The sequence below is a fragment of the Symphodus melops genome, assembly GCF_947650265.1.
Source record: "Symphodus melops genome assembly, chromosome: 5".
NCBI classification, from domain to species: domain Eukaryota; kingdom Metazoa; phylum Chordata; class Actinopteri; order Labriformes; family Labridae; genus Symphodus; species Symphodus melops.
Genome location: NC_136695.1, coordinates 11,882,833 through 11,908,633, shown reverse-complemented (window position 1 = coordinate 11,908,633; position 25,801 = coordinate 11,882,833). Strand labels below are relative to the sequence as shown.

Sequence of the window (25,801 nt, the reverse complement as noted above, 5' to 3'; positions counted from 1 at the left end):
GTCGTCGTATGTATTGCATTTTGTCATTATTCAAAGGTCACAATTTGGGGAGCAACAGATCACAGTTTCTGCTACGTTCAGAACCAAAGCCGCATGTGATAAGCAGATCAATGGCAAGTTTATCAGTGCACATTCATCGTGAACAAGGAGGACATTAATGTCGGTGCAGTGCTCCATCCAAATGGAAGATAAAGTCCCTGTACTCTACGCATCCTCCATTGTCTGTCTGACACAAACAACGCGAGGTACAGGAGCAGCCTCACTCAAACATTCGCTAAATGAACTGTGTGTGCACGTTATGTGTTTGACATTGTCAAGCTAATAAGAGAAATGTGCTTTTATATCTTACAGCAAACTGGTATGCAGACGTATATTTTTTTTTTGTCCCTGATGTTGGGTAAAATACTGTTGTTGATAATGATGCTGCTTGTTGCGTTACCGTCTGTTGTATTTCAAGACTTTAAAAAGCATGTTTTAAAAAAAAGGGACTAAAAGGGAGGTGATACATTGTTAAGATGCACTTTGAATTCTAGTGCTGTTGACATGCATAGTATGAGTCATGGCTTGTAAAGGAGGAGAAACGCGATTTCAGAAACATATTTTTTCTGCGTTGGATGATCCAAAAAATAATCCAATTCCGACACATATCTGAGCTCTGATCTGAACTGTGGGATTATTTCCACAAGTTTTACTGGAATCTCGACACAAATTCTGTAGGACCTGTTGTCGCTGTGCTTATATATGCCTGTTTGTGTATCTGTCAGTCAGTTTCTCTACCCACCGATCTCTTTCAGTCTCTAACTCTGTCCTACGTTGTTCGCCCATCTGGTAGCAGCAGATGGCTGTTCACAAATGAGTCTGGTTCTTCTCAAAGTTTTTAGCAATTAAAACATAGTTATTTAAAGCCACTTTCGCGTATACTACGATTGATTCCTAACTAGCTTTCTGCATAAAGGTGCAGGATCTGTAGGCGTAACATCAAATTTGGTGACTAAAGCGTATTGGTCTCTGTTTGGAATCCACTCAAATTCAATCCCTGTCCGGTCGTCAATGGTACATGTTTAATTAACGTCTACAAGTAGATATCTGCATGTACAGTATATGCAGCTTACAAGAGTGAAACAAGGAGATAATGCTACTTTTAAAATCAAGCTCATCCTCCGATGATAGCCAACGGGTTCTGATATAGAACCCCCCCCCCCCCCCACACACACACACACACACACACACACACACACACACACACACACACACACACACACACACACACACACACACACACACACACACACACACACACACACACACACACACACACACACACACACACACACACACACACACACCTCCTAGTGATAGGGGACTACCTAAATAAAACATGTATTGACAATTGACTGACTTCTAAAATCTCATATTCAAAAGGTTGGAAAACAAGACAAGACACTTAAACAGTAACATTTAGTTGTTGATTGAATCAATAAATTCACCAGATTCCAGCCTTCAAACATGAATGTATTTTTTTCTGCTATAGCTGACTCATGAATTATGTACTATGAGTCTGGTGAGTTCACAAATGACTATATCTCTGTCATGACAGACATGTTTGTGGAGGATGAGGTGTTTCATTGGCAGCCTGTATGAATGAGTATCTCTAGTGGGACAGTGAGTCAGCACAGAGGAAGAATAGAGCTCGACATGGGTTGCATGCCATTGGTGTATTGCATGGGACATTTCCTCACCAGTGGAGACACCGAAACACGTGAATACACACTTCTACAGGGAAGTGGACATGATGAATGATCTGACGTTTTTAAACCAGTTGGATACTTGTGTCAAAAGCTTTGACTGAAACTTTAACTTCAGTATCATGATGCTCTGTCAACCCAAGGCTGTCAGGATGGATGTAAAGCTACATCCATTGTTATTTCATGCTGACCTATATATGGCCATCTAGTCACTTTTCACACAGTGGAAAACATAACAAGGTATAGTAGTGCACCAAGGCTCAATTTAAATAATTGATATGATAAAGCTTTACGAGTTAAAAATGAATGAATGCAGATTATGATACTGCAGTGAATGCGATTACAAGCAGGCAACTTCATTAAGTACAGCAAGTTTTGTGCACCCAATAGACAGATGTCACAAAGAAATCTCCAATCTCTCGTCTTCCTTTTCCCTTGCTTAATACACCACAGAATACCCAACTACACACTTTAATATTTTGTTATTTAATGGCACACTAAAATCAGTTATAATAATCCAAATAGAAAAGGCAGTGAAGCCTCAGTAAGTGTCAGGGATGCAACAATTAAGTCAGCCCACTGAGCCTAAGGTTGTATTCGAACCTTGGGTTTTAGTCACGCGTTTCGGTTCGTTTCTGATGCCCCCTTGGAGTTTTCTTTTTTTTTTGTTTTTTTTTGTTTTAGGTTACACTGAACGATCTGCATCATGCAGGTCCCAGCTGGTGTCTGCGTGTGTAACAATCAGCAGCTTCACGTTAGTAACATAAAAGCCTGCTGGAGTCTGATGTTGTAAACTCAGCCGAACTCTGTAGGCAAAATGATGTATACTCAGTCATGTTTCTGTTCATCGTTGTCTCTTTCTTGTTTTTATACTAAATGCTAAAACCAAAGTATTACCACACCGCTGACTGTTTGCTACCAGTGTTGTCAGCTTCCAAAAACTTTAGTGCATGGTGATAAAATATTAACTAAAGGGGGCAGGAGTTTCCTGAACAGAGCCAATATGGGGGAACAAGTTAAAAAAAAAACAAACAACAACCTTGACCCAAGGCGATGCTACCAAATCAAACAGTGTTCCTCGCCAGCTGCGTTAGGTGAGCATGAAAAGTGTTTTCCCTTCTGTTTGTGTCTGTTTGTTTCCTTGGGACCACTCCAACAGATGTCAAACACAAGCACTGAAGCAACATTTACCAACATCAGTAAACCGTGACACACAATTTACTGCCAAGAGTGAATTGTGGATCTCAAGTGGATGAGCCTTCAATATGTTTCTTAATGAAACATATGATGTCCAAACATCACAAGGACACTTTTTGCTGCATTTCGTCCACTTCAGGCTGAGTTTGTAGTTTTCCTCCGAGGGGAAGGCCTCCAGTCCATCTTGTTGGGCATAAGGGATACAGTAGTACTCTCTTGGTTACCCATCATCCCCTCCCCTTGGACTCTTGTAGCCACAGACCCAGCTGCTAACACACATGCACACTCAGTGATTGTCCTGCCAGATGGTCCAAGCTGGATGACGTGGTCTACTGAACTCATGGTAGCACTGAGGCACAAAACTCTCGCAACGAAGCGCACTAACACACAGGCCGAGAATCCATAGAGAAGTTTAAGAGAGGGTTGCGTCTTTATAAAATCGATAAGGAAAGCTCAAGACACAAGGAAGTGAATAAACCTGTATTAACAGGATTGCTTAGGTGGATCATGGAGGGGTGGATTACATGCAGTAGATCTTTTGGAATTTTGAGTGATTTTAGATTATTCCTCTGAATGAAAAAAAAAAAAAAAAAAAAAACCTTCAGAAAAGGGAAAGAGATCAGACGCCAGAAGGCAAGAATGAGAGGTGAGAGGGGACAGAGGGAGAATCTGAACAATGGTGTCAAACCACAGAACACTGGTCCAGTGATGTTGCCCTTTAACAATCAGAGCTTTTGAATTGAGAGGAAAGGAGGCGCTTCATGTTGGCAGTGCCAGGGCCCGTACCAGTCAGCGTCAGTCTCCGCCACAGACACAAATGACTGAGCCACTGCACTTATAAATGTGTACAGAAGACAAATATACAGCACAGGGACACACTTTCAGACTCGCAATGTGGTGCTGCATTCGCTGTCAGTGAGGCTCGAACGGTTTTCAGAGGGTTTAGTGGACGGCAAACAGTTTTTTGGAACGTTGCAATTGTGGCAAAGTCATGGCTGATCGTAAAATGAGAGCTCAAATATTAGCATGACTGAAGATCATCACAGACTACATGTGCATTTGTCTTCAGTTCCTTGGAGGGGTTTTATAATATCTATAATCTATTTCCAAGTTAGTTTTTAACTGCTTGGTTCACTTAAATGTTGGAACTCGTCTCCTATCTTCGACCAAACGTTATAGCTTTTGGGAGTTAGAGCTAGCTTTTTCTGGCTTCCGCTAAATCAAGTAGCAACTCGAGAAGTGAGAGCACCAAGTGATCTGTACTTGTTTGTAGAGATCTGTTTAACATCATTCATCAAAGTTAAATCATAGTTGAAGTACTGCTGATTAGGGACGTAATGATTCACTCAACTAACGATACGATTATCTCACGACTTTTTTTAAGAGAATCTGGAGGTGATTGGAGCGTCTGCTGTTGATGAAATTCTGCATCATTTTGGCTGTGCTATTTGTGAAGTTCTGCCTTGTTGCATCGTCTTGGGAAGCCAAAATGCTTCCACTGCCATGATAACGCCTGCTTATTACAACCAACCTCCTCTGCTCGACAGCTGCTTCAAGATAGTACTGCCATTCATTTTTCAGAGAACCGATTCGAACCGGGACAACTTTGAATCAATCTTTCACTGCCTCACTGATGAATCTTTCCATCCCTACTGCTGATGGGTTCTGAGGTTGCAAAGTAGTAGATTATGTGTCGTCTCTTTTTGCTCTCTCCCACAGCTGTTTCCACTACTCATATATCAAACAGAAACCCGAATGCTTCAAATCACACATTTTAGTCCTATCCCTACAGATCATTCAATTTTAGATTTTACTTTCACTTTTACTGCTCTCACAAGAGTCATTTGTGTTGTGTACAGCCACAGACGGTCCACTGTTATGCTGACTGGTCAGGTGTTGGTTCAGGAGTTTGTGAAGACTTGCATCATCAAGGATAAAATGTCACTTTCCTTTTTCTACAGCTGGGAGAGACTGGCATCGACATAACCTTGTATGACAAAGAAAATCAACTTGTTTGATTCCAAGTTTTAAGCCTTAAATCATTTATAGTTTTATCGTGAACACTCTATTTTTCTGTTCTTCTTATTAGGATATCTGCTAGACGTTATTTCTATCTAATGAAATAAAAGCCATTAATAATTATAATAAAAACCAACACTCTATGACCATTTTTTTCGAACAGACCACAAAAAGACATTTAGTATTTAAAAGACGGCTGCCGAACTAGGACAAAAATAAAATTATAAGTGAAGTAAGCAGAGGAGGCTGCGTGGGCTGGATGAAGGACACGTCGATACATGAAAAACAAGCCGTTTACATCACATCGCACAGACCTGCTTTAACTCCAACATCCAGCCCTTCTTGCTTATAATCTAGCCCTGATATAAAACCTTCAGAGGATGAAATCTTGTTTCTGAAGAGCATGCTCTTACTCTCTTTGCATTACAGGTTGATCTGTGTTTTCAGAGGCTCCTCTGTAATGAGAAAACAGTGAGGTGGGGAGTGGTTGATCATGCCCTTGCTTCCTCTCGGCCAGTGGTAAAGAAGAACACTCTGACTAACCCCAATAGCCTCTGACCAAATCAATGCAATCTGTTGGAGCTGTTTCCAAGATTTCAAGAGCAGCCCGTGTGTCCCTGAAGCAATTACAAGTGAAGCACACAGTGTATAAAATATGTGATAACTGGCTCACACCAATATCATTCAATATCCTGAATACAGGCTCAAGTGTGACCTTAAGAAAGATTGAATCTCAAATGGAAAACGATCTTCAGAGGACAATCTCTTATATTGTGTCCATGCCAGCTACTTACTTCTGTCAAAAACTGCTTTGTTTTAAGAAGCTGAGCGTTTTCTGATCCATCCATTTCTCTTTGCTCTCTTCAAATTTTCAGGGAGAAATGAAGCACAACTTGGATTTTAGTCGGGTTAGCAGGGTTACAATAAAATACATATTGTAGCCAGGAGACAAAGTAAGTTCTCAGAGTCTTTTCTAATTTAAACAGGATTATAAAAATAAGATCTAATTTGTTGTTCACTGTGCATTTAGTTCATGTTTGTGTCCCACTGCTCATAATTATGTACATTTTTACATCCTTCCTTAATTCATGACTCCCAGGGTGGAGGAGTTTTTTTTACTAAGTTGCTGTTATAGTTGAGAGAGAATACACTTATCAACATTCCTATAGCAGCCTCGAAACACTGATTTTCAAAAAAAAAAAAAAAAAACTCTTCAGTAGAAATTCTGATGAGTTCTTCACAGACAGTGTGTCATTTCTTGTGAGACCAAAGAAGCTGTCCTCTGGATCACTCAGGAGTGACTTCTGTCTCTGTCAGTGCAGCCGAGTGTTCATCTCTCGTACATTTTCCTCTCTAGAAGAAGTTAATCGCCTTCACAAGTTAACATGTAGGTAATATTAGGAAAACACACTTTTGCTTTTGTTGTCAAAGCGTCACTTGTGCTCTGTTCTTTATCTTTGAAAACTTTTCGTCCAACTCTTTGGCATGAGAAAAAATTGACGTGCAACATAAGAGCCAAGGTAACCCCTATGGATTCATTTAATTAAAGCTCTCTTCTTGAGTGCGGGTGGAGAAGGAGAGTTACTAATTACAAAAGCCGATATTCTGAATTGCTCCAGAGAAACAGCTTAAAGCCCCTTTACACTTGCATCCTTGTTTTCTCTATGTGTGAACATAGCAGACCAGGGCTTAATGACGTCTATCCTTCAATGTACTCACTGTAATAGGGCCTATTTAGGTTTCATACGGCTTATGGCAAAGCTTTTAATGCATCCAATCACCTCTAAAGATTCATTGTATTAAGAGACTAGAGACTGTATGTGTGATGCACAGCGTTACAAAGCAGAGTTAATCTACTTTTTTATGGATCATGTTGACATTTTAAGAACCCTTAAAGGGCTTTTATAGAAAATGTGCCAATTTCCATGTCGCAGCAATGCAGTAGAAGATACTAGGTAAGAACATGAATGTTGTTATTGTTTATAGGTTTGTGGAGCCTGCTCTTTTATTGTTTGAAGGATTAAGTGTTGTACCTTGTTCTGAACAAGGTTCAGCTGTTTTGTTTTTTTAGAGGGGTGGGGTTTTGGGCCTTCATTGGAGAGTTGGGAGGAAGGACCTGGGAATGACGTCACACCCGAGTTGAGCGTGGTCCAGAGAGCCGGAGAAGCATCATAGACACCTCAAGGAGAAACTTAGTTTTGTTGACTAATGCTAGATAATAACAACACACTGCGTGATAGTCTGTGCACAAAAACAGCATGTCCACAGAAAGAACTTGCACGATACTGTCATTGTGATTGATTTAATCACACAAAAGAAGCAAGCGGCTGATAAACACTATAATTACAGCTTTAACGTACGGTTAATGAACGCAGCAGCCATGTTGGATTTTAACTCAGGCTACTCCGAGTTCCTCCGACTAGTAAACACGACTTCAGGGAGCGTTCCTGTTGACGCTTCCGATGGGGAACTCGAAATATTCCACTTCCCAATTCAACTGGAACGCAGCAATAGTGCACGCCGAATGCACACGTAGCAGGAGCAGTCAGAGATACACACGCAGGCTGATTATATGAAGTATCTAATCAAAGCCAGACCAAGAGAGAAGATGTTTAGTGGAATAATAACTTATATTTCTCCGATGGATTTTACTTTTTAGTCAGTTATGATGTAATGTGGGGGATTCAACTGAACATAATGCCTTCTCAAATCAGATGAACTGGAACAGATGTGACAGATGTGACAGAAAAACATGATGTGTCAATTCCGCTGTTAAAAAATATGTTTCGCTGGTGCAATTTTTTCATCAAAACTTATCAAAAAGTCAGTAATACGGTGAGTGTCAGCGGGTGTAGAGCAGAGACGGTTGGTTGTAACAATCAGGCGTGATCATGGCAGCTGCGGAGCGGAAAAACCCCCAAAACATCCCAACAAGCAGGTTTGTAGCCAAGCTCGGCCAAAATGAATGTAAGAGTCGAAAAAGATTACAAGGTTCGTTGGTGTTTTCATGAAAAATTAAAGGAATCTTCATTAGTCATAATTTGTCTCGTTTCATGAAATAAATCGTGAAAGAATGGCATCGTGCACCCAGTGTTGTGAATCGTATCGGTGTCGGGTGAATCGTTCCATCCCTAGTCAGGACAGAACAGGCAGATAGAGGAGGTCTGTTTAGCAGAGCAGAGGACTGCCATCGGCTGGGCCAGGTAATGGAGCCATAATGGGCTTTTAACAGCCGCACAGCTGATGGTGCTGTTTGCCATTCAGTGGAAAAGCAGTGCAAACAGGAAGTGCTGCACGGAGACATCCCCAGTCGCAGAACAGGCTGGCTTGAGTCATGACGGCTGCTGATTACAACTTCACCAAAACAGGCCTCAATAAAACACGGCTTCTCTGCCCCTCATAAACCACTCACAGCGCGCCAACTTGGTAGAAACTCCTTTTATTTTATTTAGCCAACACTCAGTATCAACGTAATGGTGCTAGATTAGATCAGCCTTGGGCCATTTGTAAGAATGAGGTTTTAACTGAATCCTAACAGCCAAGAGATGAAAATGGCTTTTAAACATTAGATTTTTACACCATCAGAGAGCTGAGTTTACCAATCATATACTAGTTAAACACTAAGTGATCTGAAGCTGCTTTCCAAGCTTTACAAATAAAGAAATACACACCACGATGTCTGCCTACACCTCAAGCTATCCGTGGTTATTACCAAGTGCTCACCTCTTAAACCTGCATCCGTATTTATTTTGTGTATGTTGTGTTATTTTCCCTATGTGAACAGATGCTGTTGAGGAAGCTGAGTTTAACAACGATCGAGCCATTAAAACGATACAGCTATTAGAACATTTGTATGTCAGCCATGCTGTCCCTGAAGACTTAAAACTCTGAAAATACTTTATGTGCAGTGTGGGCTGCTTAATTTGAAGTATCGCTTGTGTCTCATGCTCATCAATGATAAGTTTGAACACATGGGAGATTCATTAGTTGCAGGAGAAGGAGTATCGAGTATCTAGCGCATCAATCTGAAAAAAAAAATCTAAAAAATGCTTAATCAAGGTATAATTTCTCTGCTGGTTCGAATGCATCTGTGAGAAAAGAGCAGATGGGTGCAGAGGGTTGGATATTTGATAAGTTCCCCGATGAACAAAGAGGCATGATTACATACAGGAAAGAAGCTGTCATGACCTGAAATCAATAAACACCCAGGAAGATTCGATCATGCAGCTATGAGTGTTCACCAGACGGCAACTAGGGCTGAGAAATGTGTTTCGTTTGACGATATGTAAACAGTGACCTTTATTTCAAGGCAGTCAGTAATCCATCCTTTATGATGAACCTTCCCCAGACGCTGGAGAATATAATCCATATTGTTAATGAACACAAGCCAAGAACTAACAAAGAAAGTCCACTGAATAAAAAAAAAAAGAAAAGTCAAAGGACTTCTGAAGCATTTTAGGGTCGGTATGAAAGCTTATCGTAAGAATACATGTAGATAGTTGTTAATGTTCTGGTTTAGTAGTTGATCTAAAAATACTTCAATGCATTCTAACTTTTACTTTTTAGTTCTTTTTTATAACCTCTATGGTATTTGTGTTTGTGTGTAAAGTTTGAGAGTCTTAAAGTTATGAGAATTGTTCACAGGTACTGCCGCAAGCACAGCTGAGTACACTAGACCACAGCTATATGTAACAGCCACATCCTGATTATCCAATCTGACACAGGCAGGTCGTGGACGGCATAGGTTAGATGAAAATAAATACAAACAAAATGAACCTCACTACAATACATAAAGAGGGCATGAAACCGACCTACATTTACTGACTCAGTATGTAGTCTGTAATATTAGGAACAACAAAAAATGCACAGTTGAGTATTTTAAAATAATGTAATTGAAACCTACATCAACTCGTTTACATCTCACAAAGATTAACCAAACCTTTAGCAGCCACAAATTAAGGATAAGGATAACCTTTATTGATCCCCCAATGGGGAAAATTTGGGTCTTACAACAGCTCCAAAAAAACAGTAAAACAGGAAATATAAACAGAATCAAATAGCAAAAAGAAAAAAAGAACCAGTTTGAGCCAGTATACATTATATTTATGTATAAATATATATATTACCCACACTTATGAACTATGTACATCACCAGAAAAATGTCAAGATAGATGTTTAATGAATATCCCACTGCATTCAATCTACGGTAATCTTTTGAATTAGATTTGATCTTCAGTTGATTATTTCTGGGTTTTATTCGCCGTCTTTGGAGGGGAAAGGGTAGAAAATCAGGGAAAGACCGCGGGGAATGACATGCTGGAAAAGATCTGCAGGAATCTTGGCTGCTCGATTTAAAGGCTAAAGCCTCCGTAACATGTGCATGTGCTACAAACCGCTAGGTCATCTGAACCCCTTCTTGAATTAATCTTATAAATTGATCTCCAAGATTGCCGATGTTATTCACACTAATTTAACTAAAGAAATGAAACACCCTATATTTGCTCCTGTTAGTCATTCACTAACTTCTTAAATGAAGATTTCTCGCAACAAGCTAGAAAATGATTGTAAAAAGGACTCACCACTCTATCTTTTGGGCAGTATCAGGACAGCCGCTCTCTCTCTCTCTCTCTTTTACAAACTCTAAATATCACTTAATCAGTTCTTAATTAAGAGGAGAGGGCATGTCTCATGCATAATTAGTGGTGATTAGCTCCAGCTGCGTGGAGTAACAGTCAGTAATGCTGTCAAAATCATCAGTTGCGGATTAATATTCCTGCCAGTTTTAACTCGTTTCCAGCTGCGTCTAATTTTTGTTTAAAGCTTCATGATTAAAGCTTTTTAGTTCACACTTATGGATTTTACATAAGGCACTGAAGGGGACACAAAATTCACAACAAACACTGTGTTATTATTGCTTTGAATGCAAAAGGTTTGCACTCAGGACTCTCCAACAACACTGGCTTTCAAGTATACTGAGCTTAGACTTGATGAATGTGCATTATATATCAACTCCAGCATAGTCTGTGAAAGCTATGATTAATGACACTCAATGGAATCACCTCATAAAACTGAATGTAACCTGGGAAATTTGTGTTTGCTGAGTTAATCATTATTTTGACTGGAAAGGTTAGTATAATAAATTCTCTAATCTCTAATAAACAGTGGCTCAGTAGAGTTGTTCTTCTCTAATCCGCAAAGTTGAGGATTCCATTCCCAGTCCCTGAAGCCACATGTCTTGGGTAAGAACAAGTGACTACCTCGGCCTTGTTGGTGTGTGAATGTGTATGAATGAGATTAGTTATTTCTGGTGGTCTCTTTACACAGCAACCTCTGCCAGCAGTGTGTGAATGGGTGGTAATAGGTATACGTGACCTGCTGTGTATATGCACTTTGAGTGGTCAAAAGAGTCAAAAACCACTTTACAAGCTCAAGACCCTTTAACACTTTTTTATCATTTTTTCTATTGATTTTTTTCGCCTCAAGAGTTCAAGTTATTAAATAAAGGTTTTGTAGAACCGTAAGAAGAATGTAACTCAACATACAATGTTTTGGCATCAAAATCAAATATGCAGCTGTACAGTAGCCACTTGAGACAGGACATACAGCCAAACCTTTCTTCTGTCCGTCTTCACCTCAGTTCACCCTGAAGACTGACAGAGAGTCAAAGACAGCGTTTGTCTATTGAACATTCTGTGCTCATCCTACACAAATGTGCTCAGCGTCTTCAGTTTTTTTTTATCATGCATGAAAATAAATAAATAAAACTGTCCCTGTTTTAAACTTTTCCTTTTCTTTTCTTCACTTTACTTTTTGACACATTACCAAGGCAGGCAGCAACAACAAGCCAACACACTTGATGTCAGGGAAATTTGTCTTGTGGGCATTTGGCCACAGCACATACTGGAGGTAAAAAAAAAAAAAAAAAAAAAAGAATAAATAGAAACTGTGGGTCACCCTGGGAGGTGCCCTATTCTGTATCTTTGAAAAGCTCTTGAAGAGCCAACAGGGTGCCTCGGAGACATTCATGCACTCACACCTGGTGACCAGACAAACGAGATAGAGGATGTTTCTTGGAAAACTTGCATCTCAGCAAAGTGTTTATGGGTTTTGTTTATGCCATTGTTCTACACACTTTAACCTAATGCATTGCCCAAACACTGCGCTTTAGACCCTATCGTACCCATCTCAAGCCTTAAACAAAATAAATAAAACACTCACCACATTTTCAGCAAACTGTCTTCTTTGTATTGAGTATTTAAATCAGTAAACTGAGTGTAGAGGAGCCCTCTTCTGTTGTGCATTGAACTCTGCCCTCATCTGCTGAGCTGCCGTATTACACAAATTAGAATTACAAAAACCTGTTGAAAACCTCGTCCTCTCTCTCTAGGTGGTTCACAATGAATACTATTAAGGGAATGGAACACCGACTTAACTTTTATCAGTATGAAAAATGGATGGTTTCCACAGACCATTTAGTTTCATCCATCATCTATAATTGTAAAACTGTTCAAAAAGGCAGGTCAGTCCATCAGACGTCACATAATGGAACCAACAGCCACTGAGCCTGATTGTGAAGATGCATTAACCATTGCCATAAATAAAGAACTAAAACAGATACTGAGCAAAGATAGCTTCGGGAAAAGCAAAACTAGCTGTGTCAGGGTTCAAGCTGTCATTTCAGGTTAATCCGATGCATTAGTCACACATTTCAAACCTTTTTTAAACGCTTAATGGTGGCTTCAGCAAGAGCTACCCTGAACAACTTTTTCTTTTAAAGTATTACTTTTTTTGGATATAAACTCTTTGAGAGCTGACAAATTATATGGTGATCAAAAAGTTGACTTTTCGTCTCTTTATTCAAATCTTACTGTAAATTTGGTAGAATTAATGTGATTCAATAACGTGCTATAGTTGTTCCACATAGTGAAGGCTGTACAAGACAGGGAGTTGTTTGTATTGTCAATATACATTGGTTTCAGGAGTGGCTTGACCTCTTACCAAAGACTTCATCTTGGGATTCAGGTTCTGCTGCAGCTTCTACTTCTGGCACTGCTGCTGCTGCTTGTAGTGTCTGCGCTGCTTCGGGTTCAGGTGATGAAGCCTTAAATGGGAACACAGAAACAGATTGGAGAGGTGAATTACTGAGGTGCCATGACAACCGAGCAAAGAAAGACACTAACAAAAAGAGAGTGAGAGAGAAAGAGAGAGAGAGAGGGCGAGAGATCGATAGAGACTTTATAATTAAAGCAGAATTATGCTCAGACCCATTTATTTCACATTCAAAAAGACGATGCAGTATTAATATTGATATTTGCCAATTATTGCTGCCAGTTCAAAAATCAAGGTTATGTCCTTGAATATTGTATTCATAATCACTTATTTATTTGTTATTAATATGTGATTGATGTGCTAAATAACTTTATCTATTACATGGCTGTGTTTAATAATTGACTCTAAATTGACCAATTACGCCTAGCGACGGTCTGCTATCCCCTGATAGAGCACCGACGTTAAGAAGAACAAACCGCTTCAAAGACAATCCCACGGTTAGCAGGGATGCAGCTCTAATCACAGAATCTGGAGGGACTATCTCTAATGATAGCACGACATGGGATATGATGTTGTTTTAAAAACTAGGTAATGAACAAGAAAACATGACGAAGCAGAAACACTCAGGAATGGTTCTGCACTGATTCATGCAGATTTGTTCAACTTGTCTCACTTCACCCATCGGCTGAAACGTATGACTTTAATGTGCGTAATGACAGCTTGATCGACTCATTTGAAGAAAGTTACAGTTAACTGTTGTTATAGATGCAGCTTCAGTAGATTCCAACGCACTTCACGACGTCTTTAGCAAAAGAAAAAAAAATTTTTTAAATCAATAAAATCAGTTCTATATCAACATATTGTGACTGATTTCTTTAGAAGTAGCTGTGTAGGAAATGAGACACAAGAAACAGACCCTTTAACATCTGGGTCTTGTCTCACCCTGTCAGGTTCCAGTCTGTGATTACAACCAACATATGTTATTCTTTACTTGATTTTCCTTTTGAAGTCTGAATTTTCATTTATGTCAAGTTCCATATCATTAAAGATAAATGTGTTATTTGGTACTATCGCAAGGGTGACTTATTATATGCCACATATTTAATATTTTTGAATTAAAGGTCTTTGTACACATATGTGACTACTTCGTTCTTGACAAGTTCACATTGTTGTATTTATTCACTCTTTGTTTCATTCCAGCCATTTGCTAAAATCAAAAAAGTTAATTTTATTTCTCATTTATTTACACTCATCCCCCATCTTGACAGAAAAAACCCCCAGAAATGTAGAAATGTTTGCAAATTTATTAAAAAAGAAAAACTGAAATATCACATGGTCATAAGTATTCAGACCCTTTGTCCAGTATTGAGTAGAAGCACCCTTTTGAACTAGCACAGCCATGAGTCTTCTGCAAAGTGATGCAGTTTTTCACACCTGGATTTCCTCTGCCAGTCTTCCATGTAGATCCTCTCCAGTTCTGTCATGTTGGATGGTGAACATTGGTGGACAGCCATTTTCAGGTCTCTCCAGAGATGTTCAATTGGGTTTAGCTCAGGGCTCTGGCTGGGCCAGTCAAGAATGGTCACAGAGCTGTTCTGAAGCCCCTCCTTTGTTATTGTAGATGTGTGCTCAAGGTCATTGTCTTCTTGGAAGGTGAACCTTCGGCCCAGTCTGAGGGCCTGAGCACTCTGGAAGAGGTTTTCTTCCAGGATATTTCTGTACTTGGCCGACATTCATCTTTCCTTTTTGCAATTGCAACCAGTCGTCCTGTCCCTGCCGCTGAAAAACACCTCCATAGCATGATGCTATGGGGGTGTTTTAAGTATTGGGCAGGTGATGAGCAGTGCCTGGCTTTATACCGCTTAGAATTAACGCCAAAAAGTTAAATCTTATCTGATCTCATCAAACCAGAGCATCTTCCTTGTCATAGTCTGGGAGTCTTTCTGTGTTTTTTGGAAAACTCTATGCAGGCCTTTAAATGTCTTGCACTGAGGAGAGGCTTCCTTCTGGCCACTCTGCCATAAAGCCCCGACTGGTGGAGGGCTGCGATGATAGTTGACTTTGTGGAACATTCTCCCATCTCCCTGCTGCATCTCTGGAGCTCAGCCACAGTGATCTGTGGGTTCTTCTTTACCTCTCCCACCAAGGTTATTTTCCATGATTGCTCAGTTTGGCTGAACGACCAGGTCTAGGAAGAGTTCTGGTCGTCCCAAACTTCTTCTATTTAAGGATTACGGAGGCCACTGTGCTCTTAGGAACCTTGAGTGCTGCAGAACCTTGTATACCTTTGTACCCTGATTCTCATTTGCGCTGACATGCACTGTGAGCTGTAAGGTCTTATATAGACAGGTGTGTGCCTTTCCTAATCAAGTCTAATCAGTTTAATTAAACACAGCTGGACTCCAATGAAAGAGCAGAACCATCTCAAAAGGGATCAGAAGAAATGGACATCATGCGAGTTAAATATGAGTGTCACAGCAAAGGGTCTGAATATTTATGACCATGTGATATTTCAGTTTTTCTTTTTAATAAATTTGCAAACATTTCAGTTTTTTTTCTGTCAAGATGGGGTGCTGAGTGTACACGAATGAGAAAGAAAATTAACGTTTTTGATTTTAGCAAATGGCTGGAAAGAAACAAAGAGTGAACAATTTGAATGGGTCTAAATACTTTCCGTACCCACTGTAGGCACTAATACAATACCTGCATGCACAAACAGGACCTGTGGACATGCATTAGTGGAGCAATGTTAGAGTGGGATTGCTACACACTGCTACGCTGGGAGCTCTTCAGTGCCGTGGTCAAGGGCACCTCTCCAGCTACCAGACACATTCCATATTTTGGTCCACACCATGACTTGAACCAGTGACCCTCTGACTCCCAGGAGGGTCTTGGGATCCTTACAGACTGAGCTACTGCAGATATTCTTCAGTTTCATGTATCTGTGTATTATTTATAATCCTTTTTCCCCGAGATGTTTTTGCATGTTTCATAAATACATCATCATAAATGTTCCAGGCAGTATTGGTGACTTCTTTGACAGCATTGCGTCAAAATTAGACCAAAGACTCACCTAATAATCTTTTAATATTTAACAAGACAATCCGTGCTAATCCTGAGTGGAGAGAATAAAGATTAAATCAGAGAAGCTGTGAATTAAAACCAAAATGATAGCTGCTGCCTGTTCTGTGACTAAGTCTGACTTTGTGTCTGAGTCAGAGGAGGCTGAGCTGTGAATGTCTTCGTCAGTGACAGATTTCTGATTTCATGTGATATAATCATCAAAAACATTGGCATCACAAGCATTTGTTTGATGTCTAATTTAGCTGAGGAAAAAAAACAACACAAACTGGCTTCGATGATTGATGCAAATGTGTTGACATCACTGCTGCTCCTTGTAATAATCACATGACACAATATGTGTCACGATGAAAACAACATCCAACTTTTTCCTAATCAGGCTTTCCAGACATGTTGAAACATTGATCGAGCTCCCGATCACCGCCGGACTGATTCAGACTGAAGTCAGAGCTTGATGCATTATGCCAGTTCAGCTGTTACTTCCACCAGAACAGACACACTTGTATAACTGGATCAGAGAAAAATAAAGACTTTTTTTGTCGCGTGTAGCCACGTGTCATGTTCATTGCTCAACAGCATGAAGCTATTCACAGTTGATTTCTGTTTTTGCTTTCAATTCAATGTAGCACCTGCATTGCTAATTGTAGTCATCTCCTTTCAGATTTCACCCTCTCCCCAGAGGACAATGTATTCTTATATTCAAGGTTTCCAGACCGTGTGGGTTAGTGAACGTCAGGCTCAAAGAAGTGTGGGCACTCATTATGATCACAGAGACAAAAAACTGTGACACCTTCCTGTGAGCAGTGTGGGGGAAGAGAAGTGTCATGCACAGCCACTTATCTATGCAAATCACATAAAGGTCCTAAAGTAATGTTGCTTTAAAATTGTTCTTCAAACACACAAATACAGACACTAATTATATTTGTTTTGTTTTGTTTTGAAGAGACCCAGACTCTGTTAATAGGTTCCGCACTTGAATCATATTCATTTACGATGAAAAAAATGCATATCCTCAAACAGCCTGATATTGAATTCAAAGTAAGAGTGGATTAAGGGTGATCCCTGTCTTAACTAATGAGTCATATTTCTCATATCACATTTGTTTTTACCTTGAATGCTCACAAACTTAAAAGACCTTAAGAAGTTGTTTCAAAGGTCACATATTATCTTCTTTTTGAACCAGTTTAAATAGTTCTCAGAGCTCCTCAAAACATGTTTGTCAAGTTTCTTGTTCTAACTCTCCTCTGATCCTGTATTTGATCATGCCTATATAAACCCCTCTATTTCAGCCCTGCTCAGAACAGGCTCTTTCTGTGTCTGTCACTTTAAATTCAAATGAGCTGTGTGTGACCACGCCCCTCTTTGGAAGAGGCTTGAGTGGCTCAGGATTTCTCACACCATATCCTATTGTTTACAGTGTGAAGGCAGACTCAGAGGGCAGAACAAACACCTATCTGTGGGAGCGTCACCCACCTGGGGGAGGTGTTCCTGCCCTTTGTGATGCCATGAAGGGAAAATCTCCAAACAGCCTGATTGAGCACACCTTTTCTGAATGTGGAGCAGGCAAAGGACATAGAGGATAGACTTTTGTAAGAATAAAACATGTGACAGAATAGGGACACATACTAGTGTTAAAAAGACATGGTAAAGTGTATATTGCATCATTTGTGGCCTTTAAGCATCGCTTTTGTCATCGATGCCGTGATCAGTGCAACACTAGTCTTACTTTCTATGGCTAAAGTTAGAGCAGATTTCTATGAAGGAGAGTGTTTTGTTTATTAATCCACCAATCAGGATTCTTAAACATTTGAATCAAAGTGTAACGTCATAAAGTGGGTTGGCTGAGTCACATCTGTTCAAATCACACCCACCCAGTTCTAACAGAACAGTCCTGAATGCCAACATTTTGATGGTTAAAAATTGATTTTTAAAAGATAAAAATATACTGTATGTATAGTATTTTATTTAGTTTTGGAAAAAACAACAACTAAAAAGTACACAAGCAAATGTAGCAATACAGCACATTAATAAAGTGTCCTGACAGAGAAGTTCAGGAGAAAAGAGATGACAGAGTACATGTATGAGATAGCCATGAAGAGGCATGGATTTAGCCAAAAACTGCAATTTCAAGTGGAACTTTTCGAAATTAGTTAAAAAAAAATAAAAAATAAGCGTTGACATTAATTTTAAGAAATGGCAACAACAACAAAGGACTGAGGAAAAAAAAAAGACTGGAAGACATTCTGCTGCTGGGTTACACCAGAGTAATCATGGAGACACCAATAACAAATTGAGAAGCGCCAACAACAGTGCAATCACTGCAAACAAAATCAATGCCAGTTCTATTTATGTTGCCTGCACCCACAACAAGGTTGTGTAACATCCTATCAAATGTTCACATGAAAAAACATCATTGCAAACAAAGTTAATGCCATTTGTATTCCTACTGCGTATACAAACATCAAACTCAACGTACAAAATAAATGCTAACAACATGTTTAAATGACATTATTCTGCATTTAACATTTAGCTTCCATTTATGAAAAATGACAAAAAAAAACCCTCTAAATGATTATATATTCTTTAGATTATATATTAAAATATAGGTCTCAGCGGGCACAGCTCTGTTCGCTCTAGCGTCAATCTCTCACATAGAACTACTTTTTAGTTTGACCTAAAGAAAAAACATGAACAGCATTGAATCTTTACACTTTTAATTGGATGTCAATTGCCAGGGGCATACTGTGTCTAACCCTTAATGACATATTGTTAGAGGCAGAAAATAATGTCAAGCACAGATGGCAGAAATGATGGCACCAAGCTAAGTGCACTTCTGAAAAACAAATAACAGTACGTACTAATGTAATGTAATGACCAATCACATTTAAAAGGAATCTGGTGAAGGTTTTTTTCTCTCTTCCACAAGGTTTTTTTTTTTTTTTTGGGGGGGGGGGGCTTTTGCCTTCTTTGGATAGGACAGCTGGAGACAGACAGGTAGTGTTTGGAGATGAGGATGATGACATGCATCAAAGGGTAGAGGTCGGATTCAAACCCTCAACTGCTGCTGCGACGAGGACTCTGGCTTCTTTACATGAAGCGCCACATATTACCAATCGGACAGGGTTGCTCAAGATCTAGTTGAAAGTTCCGTTATTTATAAGAGACCAGCACAGAATCTGCAGCTGCACATCAACATTTTTCGAAAGGAAGCTATGAGAAGCTTCGGTTTTGACAGGAGCAAGGCACCTGAACTAGTGCAGACAGTAGACCTTATCCCTCTCTCTTTCTCTGGAGCTGATGTGATTCTGCTCTCTTGCTTTAGCTGTCTTTTTTTTTTCTCTGCATTTGAGAGGAAATATTTTTTATAACAGGAGTTCGGCTTCACCTGTGCTCTCTCTCTCTCTTGTGTGTGCTCTCTCGTTCTCGCTCTCTCACACATGCTGGCCCCAATTCTCCCCTACCGATAATCTTAAGGACACCCAGATCACCATAAAAACGATCTCATAAAATAATCCTGCCGTGTGTGGTGTGTTAAGACTGCTTTTATCTGCTCAGAAGGATGCCGCTCCGATCTCAAATCGGGGTTCTTTTTCTAACTTCGTTCGGTGTTTCACTATGGGAATCGCCTTGGCGTGACCAATCTGGAAGCTCCAATGACACAACGTCTGTCAGAGACAGACAGGTCGAACTGTATTCGGGGCACGCCCCCCTCATATATACAGTCGACCCACCCACCTCAAATCATTCTCGCTTTCTTCCCGTGAAGATCTTGCGGGAGCTCCCTCAGCTTATCGAAGCTAAGCTAGTCAGGCACTGCTAAACTGTTCACGGACGTCCCGTTAAGGTCTACGTCGCCGAACGCGGTTCCCGGCTTCAGCTCGGATTTGCTGAGTAAGTCTGTTATAGACGTTTTTAGGATATTGCTGACTCGGAACAGTCTCCGCGTCAAGGCGAGCGGTTCTTAGGCTACATCGTATTCGTTTACTGTGCAGTCTAACGAGTTTGAGGCTAACGTGTCACGGCGAGCCTATACCTAGCCTAGCCTAGCCTCGGGTTGTTTGGCTAATTGGGTTGCCGAGTCTGCTAACGTGTTACGACGAGCATACTCCCTCCCGCTTCGCGTCTGGCCCGGGCTAAACTCCGGTCGCTAGCATTACTAGCCGGTAGGCTAACACGTTGCGGTGCGCCTAACCCGACTTATTATTCAGTTCCCCCTTTCTGGTCACTATGTCCGCGACTCCAGCCCCCGCCAAAGGGCCGGAACCGACCTCCAAGGAGGCTGCATCCCGCCTGTGCCCTGCGTCGTGCGGGGCATCTATCTCAGGCAGGGACCCTCACCCGATGTGCATCGTCTGCATGGGCACTAAGCATGCCCAAGCATCCCTGGCTGACCCCCAGTCATGCCCTCACTGCACATCGATGCCAGAAAAGATTTTGGAACGAAGACTGAGAGTAGCAGTGGCCAACAGTCAGGACCCATGCCTGACAACAGCCACGCCACAGGCTACTACCAGCACCCATCAGCCGCGAGCTGCGCGCAGCTGGGCGGACATGATGGAGGACGAGTCCCCGGATATGCCTCCACTTTTCGAGGACCTCCTCGGTGTGGAACCGGGCATTGATGAGGCAGAGGGCGACGCCAGCTCTGACCTTCTCGACATGGAGGAGATGGAGGATGTGGAGGATGACACCACATTTCCCGTCCAGCAGTCCAGGCCGCCCAGTGCATCTGACGTGGCCTCCCCTGCGGACAGCAACTTGTACGAAGTGTGCAAGCGAGCTGCTTCCAAATTAGGGATCCCATGGCCTGCAGCCATGGATGCTGGAGGGACAGAGAGGGACCTCTATGATGGTAAGAGGCTCCCACCAGCCCAATCTCCTGCCAAACAACTCCTTCCTGCAGTACCAGCTTGCATGAAGGAGATGAGCCGTTACTGGTCTTGCCCATTTAAGAGTAAACTCCCCACCAAAGGTTACTCTCAGCTGGAGATTCACGGGATGAAGGACCTGGGGCTGGCCGAACCCCCAGCGGTGGAGCCTTCAGTGGCTTACCACCTTCACCCGAATCGCCGTTCACTCTCGGCATCCAGCAACATCTCTCTGCCTAATAAAATGGAGCGCGTTACTGCCTCCATTTTCCAGAGGATGTACAAATATGGGGCTCAGTCAGTGTGTTCTCTTAATGCCACGACTCTGCTATCTGCATATCAGGCCGAAATCCTGGAGGAGATGGGCCGCCAACTGGACAGCGGGTCACCGAACCCGGGCCTCTGGGATGAGATTTGTGTTGTTAATGACCTCATCCTACGCTCCTCCCGAGGTGCAGTGCAGGGCTGCGGCCGAATTATGGGACTCGCTGTTGCCGGTGAGAGGGCCTTGTGGCTGAACCTCTCGGGTCTGAGTGATGCACAAAAAGCAGACGTTATGGATGCAGCATTTGATCCGGCTAAGGGTCTTTTCGGTCCCGCTCTGGAGAAAATGAGGGAGACCAGTACTCTCAGAAAACAGGAAGGTGAGGCTTTTGACCTCTGCCTCCCGAGAAAACACACTCCTCGTCCCCCTCCAGCACAGAGGACTGGCTTCGCTGCAGCTGCTGCTGCAGCCAGGGGGAAACAGGGGGGTGCCAGACCACAGAGACAGGCTGCTGGAGAACAAGCCCACCAGCACCCTCAGTCAGGAAATAACAAGCCGTGGGGGAAACACTCCTTTGCGGCTGTGGCGGCTAAAAACCGCCCCTCCAACCCCGGGGATGGGAAGAAAAAGAGGTCTTCCTAACTCCCCCTTCTCCTCATCCTCCTCCTTGCAAGAGAGCAAGGACAGAGGAGCCAAGCCCCAAAGCTCTATGTTCAGAGGCCCGGGCCTTTTCCAGTTCCCCAGGGCTCCTCTTACATTTTGTCTCTCCTCATGTTCAAGAGGTGTTAGAGCAAGGGCAGCAGACTGTACAGTGTCACCAAGCACTTTCATTTTGCAAAGAAATAAAATTAAAGGGTTCAGCCTCGCAACCAGGCCAAGGGCCGAGGGCGAGTTGCAAAAACAAAACAAAAATAAAATTAAACATGTGTCATGCTCCTTCAGTGCCCACAGAGGGAGCTCACGCCCCTCTGTTGGCAGCGCTCCCTCGTCAGGAGCTGGGAGTGACGTCACTAAAGGGAAACCCCCGGGGTCCCCTCTCAGTGCGGGCAGGTCGGTGGCGCGCATGCGCAGTACCACCATGGATTCTGTCAATAGTTTCTCGGGGTTACAGACTACAGTTCGCCATGAAACCACCCAGGTTCAACGGTGTGTTAGCTTCAGTAGCCTACGGAGATGCGGCACGTGTCCTGGAGAACGAAATAAAGTCTCTGTTAGACAAACAAGCTATCAGAGCCGTTGCGGACGAAGAAGTAGAGGTCGGCTTTTTCTCGCGCTACTTCCTCATTCCGAAGAAGGGGAGCTCGTCTCTCCGTCCTATTTTGGATCTCCGTGTGTTGAACAGACACCTGCGAAAATACACGTTCAGGATGTTAACACACAAGGTACTCTGCCGCTCTATTCGCCCCGGCGATTGGTTTGTGACAATAGATCTGTCAGATGCATATTTTCACATCGCCATTCATCCCACACACAGGAAGTTTCTCAGGTTTGCTTTCCAGGGCAAAGCTTACGAGTACAAAGTCATCCCTTTCGGGCTTTCCTTAGCGCCAAGGGTTTTCAGCAAGTGTGTGGAAGCAGCGCTGTCACCGTTACGGAACAGCGGCATCAGAATATTCTCGTACATAGACGATTACCTAATATGCGCCCACTCGCGCGAACAGGCAATCAGAGACTCCACTACAGTGTTAAATCACCTCATGGATCTCGGGTTCAATATAAACTGGGCGAAGAGCCGAGTGGAACCCATGCAATGTACAGAATATCTGGGTCTCAACCTGAATTCCCTCTCCTATCGTGTCACTCTGTCGGAGGGGAGGCTGACGTCTCTCTCACAGTGCCTCTCCCTTTTTCGGCTGTGGAAAATTGTGACGTTCAGACTCTGCCTGCGTCTGCTCGGTATAATGGCCTCTATGATCTCTGTGGTTCACTTGGGCCTTTTAATGATGAGGGATTTTCAACGCTGGGTAGCATCACTGCGCCTGTGCTCACGACGTCACCTCAATCGCAGAGTGGAGGTGACGCCGGCATGTATCGCCACTCTCCGCCATTGGAGAGAGAGAGCGGCTATTACGGCGGGTGTTCCGCTGGGGGCGGTGTCGTCCAGGGTTACCATGACGACGGACGCGTCTTTGACAGGTTGGGGAGCAACCCTAATGGGCAGAGCAGTGAACGGCGTTTGGAGCCCGGATTTAGCCCAGGCTCATATAAACGTTTTGGAGCTTTGGGCTGTGTTTTTAGCACTAAAACATTTTCTGATGTTTCTTCAGGGACATCATGTTTTAATAAAGACAGACAACACCACGGTAGTGGCTTACATCAACCGGCAGGGTGGCACTCGCTCACTTCAGCTGCACAAATTGGCTCGGGAGATAATTATGTGGAGCAGCACCAGGCTCCTGTCTCTCCGAGCGACACATGTGCCAGGCATTTTGAACAGGGGTGCAGACCTTCTGTCACGGGGGAACCCTCTTTACGGGGAGTGGACTCTCCATCCACAGGTGGTGAAACAAATCTGGCAGAGATACGGCCGGGCGGCCGTAGATCTCTTCGCCTCGCAGGAAAACGCTCAGTGTCCACTGTACTTCTCCCTGTCAGACGTGAGCGCTCCTCTAGGCGTAGACGCACTGGCCCATCCGTGGCCAAGGGTGCTGCTTTATGCATTTCCACCACTCAGCCTGATCTCTCCCACCCTAGACAGAGTGAGAGAACAGGGTCTCTCGCTGATCCTTGTGGCTCCACGTTGGCCATCCAAACATTGGGTGGCAGAAATAATTCTGCTTCTGAACGACGAGCCGTGGCCACTCCCACTACGCAGGGACCTGTTGTCCCAGGCGCGAGGGGAAATCTACCACCCGCATAGCACTGTGGGCCTGGCCCGTGAGAGGTTGAACCTGAATGCAGCGGGTCTGCCTGAGCAGGTTATCGACACCATTCAGAGTGCGAGAGCTTCTTCTACTCGTACTCTCTACAATGGTAAATGGCGGGTTTTTGAGGAGTGGTGCAGCTCGAGGAATGTGATTCCTTTTCAGTGTTCTGTAGTTGACTTGCTGTGTTTTCTACAGGATTTGATGGAAAAAGGGAAGGCTTTTTCAACTATAAAGGTTTATTTAGCGGCCATTTCCGCCTGTCATGTTGGATTTGGGGATAAGTCTGCGGGACAACATCCTCTGGTTTGCCGTTTCATGAAAGGGGCTCGTCGGAAACTCCCAGTTTCTAGACCCCTGGTTCCTTTGTGGGATCTGTCAGTAGTGTTGGAGGCCTTATCTCAACACCCTTTTGAGCCTTTAGAGGCAGTAGGGTTGAAGTTTGTTTCATTGAAGGCTGCATTACTGCTGGCTTTAACAACAGCGAAGCGTGTAAGTGATTTACAGGCATTGTCTATTCGACCCTCCTGCTTACAGTTTGCTCCTGGGCTCACTAAAGTCTGCCTGCGGCCTAACCCGGCTTTTGTACCTAAAGTGGTGGATGTGGCATACAGGTGCCCTACAGTGGAGTTGAGGGCTTTTCATCCCCCTCCTTTCTCATCGGAAGAGGAGCGGAGGCTCAACACTTTGTGCCCAGTGCGCGCTCTGCATGTGTTTGTGGCCAAAACAGCTTCATTCAGAAGAGATGATCAACTGTTTGTGTCTTGGGCTACTCCTCATAGGGGAAAGCCACTGTCTCGTCAGAGGCTATCCCACTGGATTATAGAAGCCATCTCTCTGGCCTACAGCTCTAAGGGTTTACAGCCCCCTCAGGGCCTGAGGGCGCATTCCACTCGGAGCATGGCCACCTCCTGGGCTTTGTTCAGAGGAGTTTCAGTGAAGGATATCTGTGATGCAGCGAGTTGGGCGACGCCGCATACTTTTGTTAGATTTTACAGGCTGGATGTCTCAGGGCCATCTGTGGCACAGGCAGTACTGGAGACTGTCGCACCAGAGTCAATATGAATTTTGGTGTTCAGCCTTAACAGTAAGCTTCGGGATGCTCATGCAATCCGGGAGTCGTCCATATCTCCCATAGTGAAACACCGAACGAAGTTAGAAAAAGAACTTTGGGTTACTTAACGTAACCTTGGTTCTTTGATAACAGAGTGAGGTGTTTCACCTTCACATCCCTCCTTGCATAGACACGGTAAGAAACCTGTCGTGAATGATTTGAGGTGGGTGGGTCGACTGTATATACAGGTCCTTCTCAAAAAATTTGCATATTGTGATAAAGTTCATTATTTTCCATAATGTAATGATAAAAACTAAACTTTCAAATATTTTAGATTCATTGCACACCAACTGAAATATTTCAGGTCTTTTATTGTTTTAATACTGATGATTTTGGCATACAGCTCATGAAAACCCAAAATTCCTATCTAAAAGAATTAGCATATCACGAAAAGGTTCTCTAAACGAGTTATTAACCTAATCATCTGAATCAACGAGTTAACTCCAAACACCTGCAAAACATTCCTGAGGCTTTGAAAAACTCCCAGCCTGGTCCATTACTCAAAACCGCAATCATGGGTAAGACTGCCGACCTGACTGCTGTCCATCATTGACACCCTCAAGCAAGAGTGTAAGACACAGAAAGAAATTTCTGAAGGA

The 25,801-nt window shown here is 42.7% G+C and overlaps 1 protein-coding gene across 1 annotated transcript in view; it reads right to left on the bottom strand.

The window, feature by feature from the left end:
• LOC306823861 (myelin basic protein-like) overlaps positions 1–25,801 on the bottom strand; it is a 55,424-nt gene that overhangs the window by 7,606 nt on the left and 22,017 nt on the right. The window contains exon 3 of the mRNA XM_079343738.1: positions 12,960–13,062. Coding sequence (XP_079199864.1) covers positions 12,960–13,062 — 103 coding nt within the window. The remainder of the gene's footprint in view (positions 1–12,959; positions 13,063–25,801) is intronic.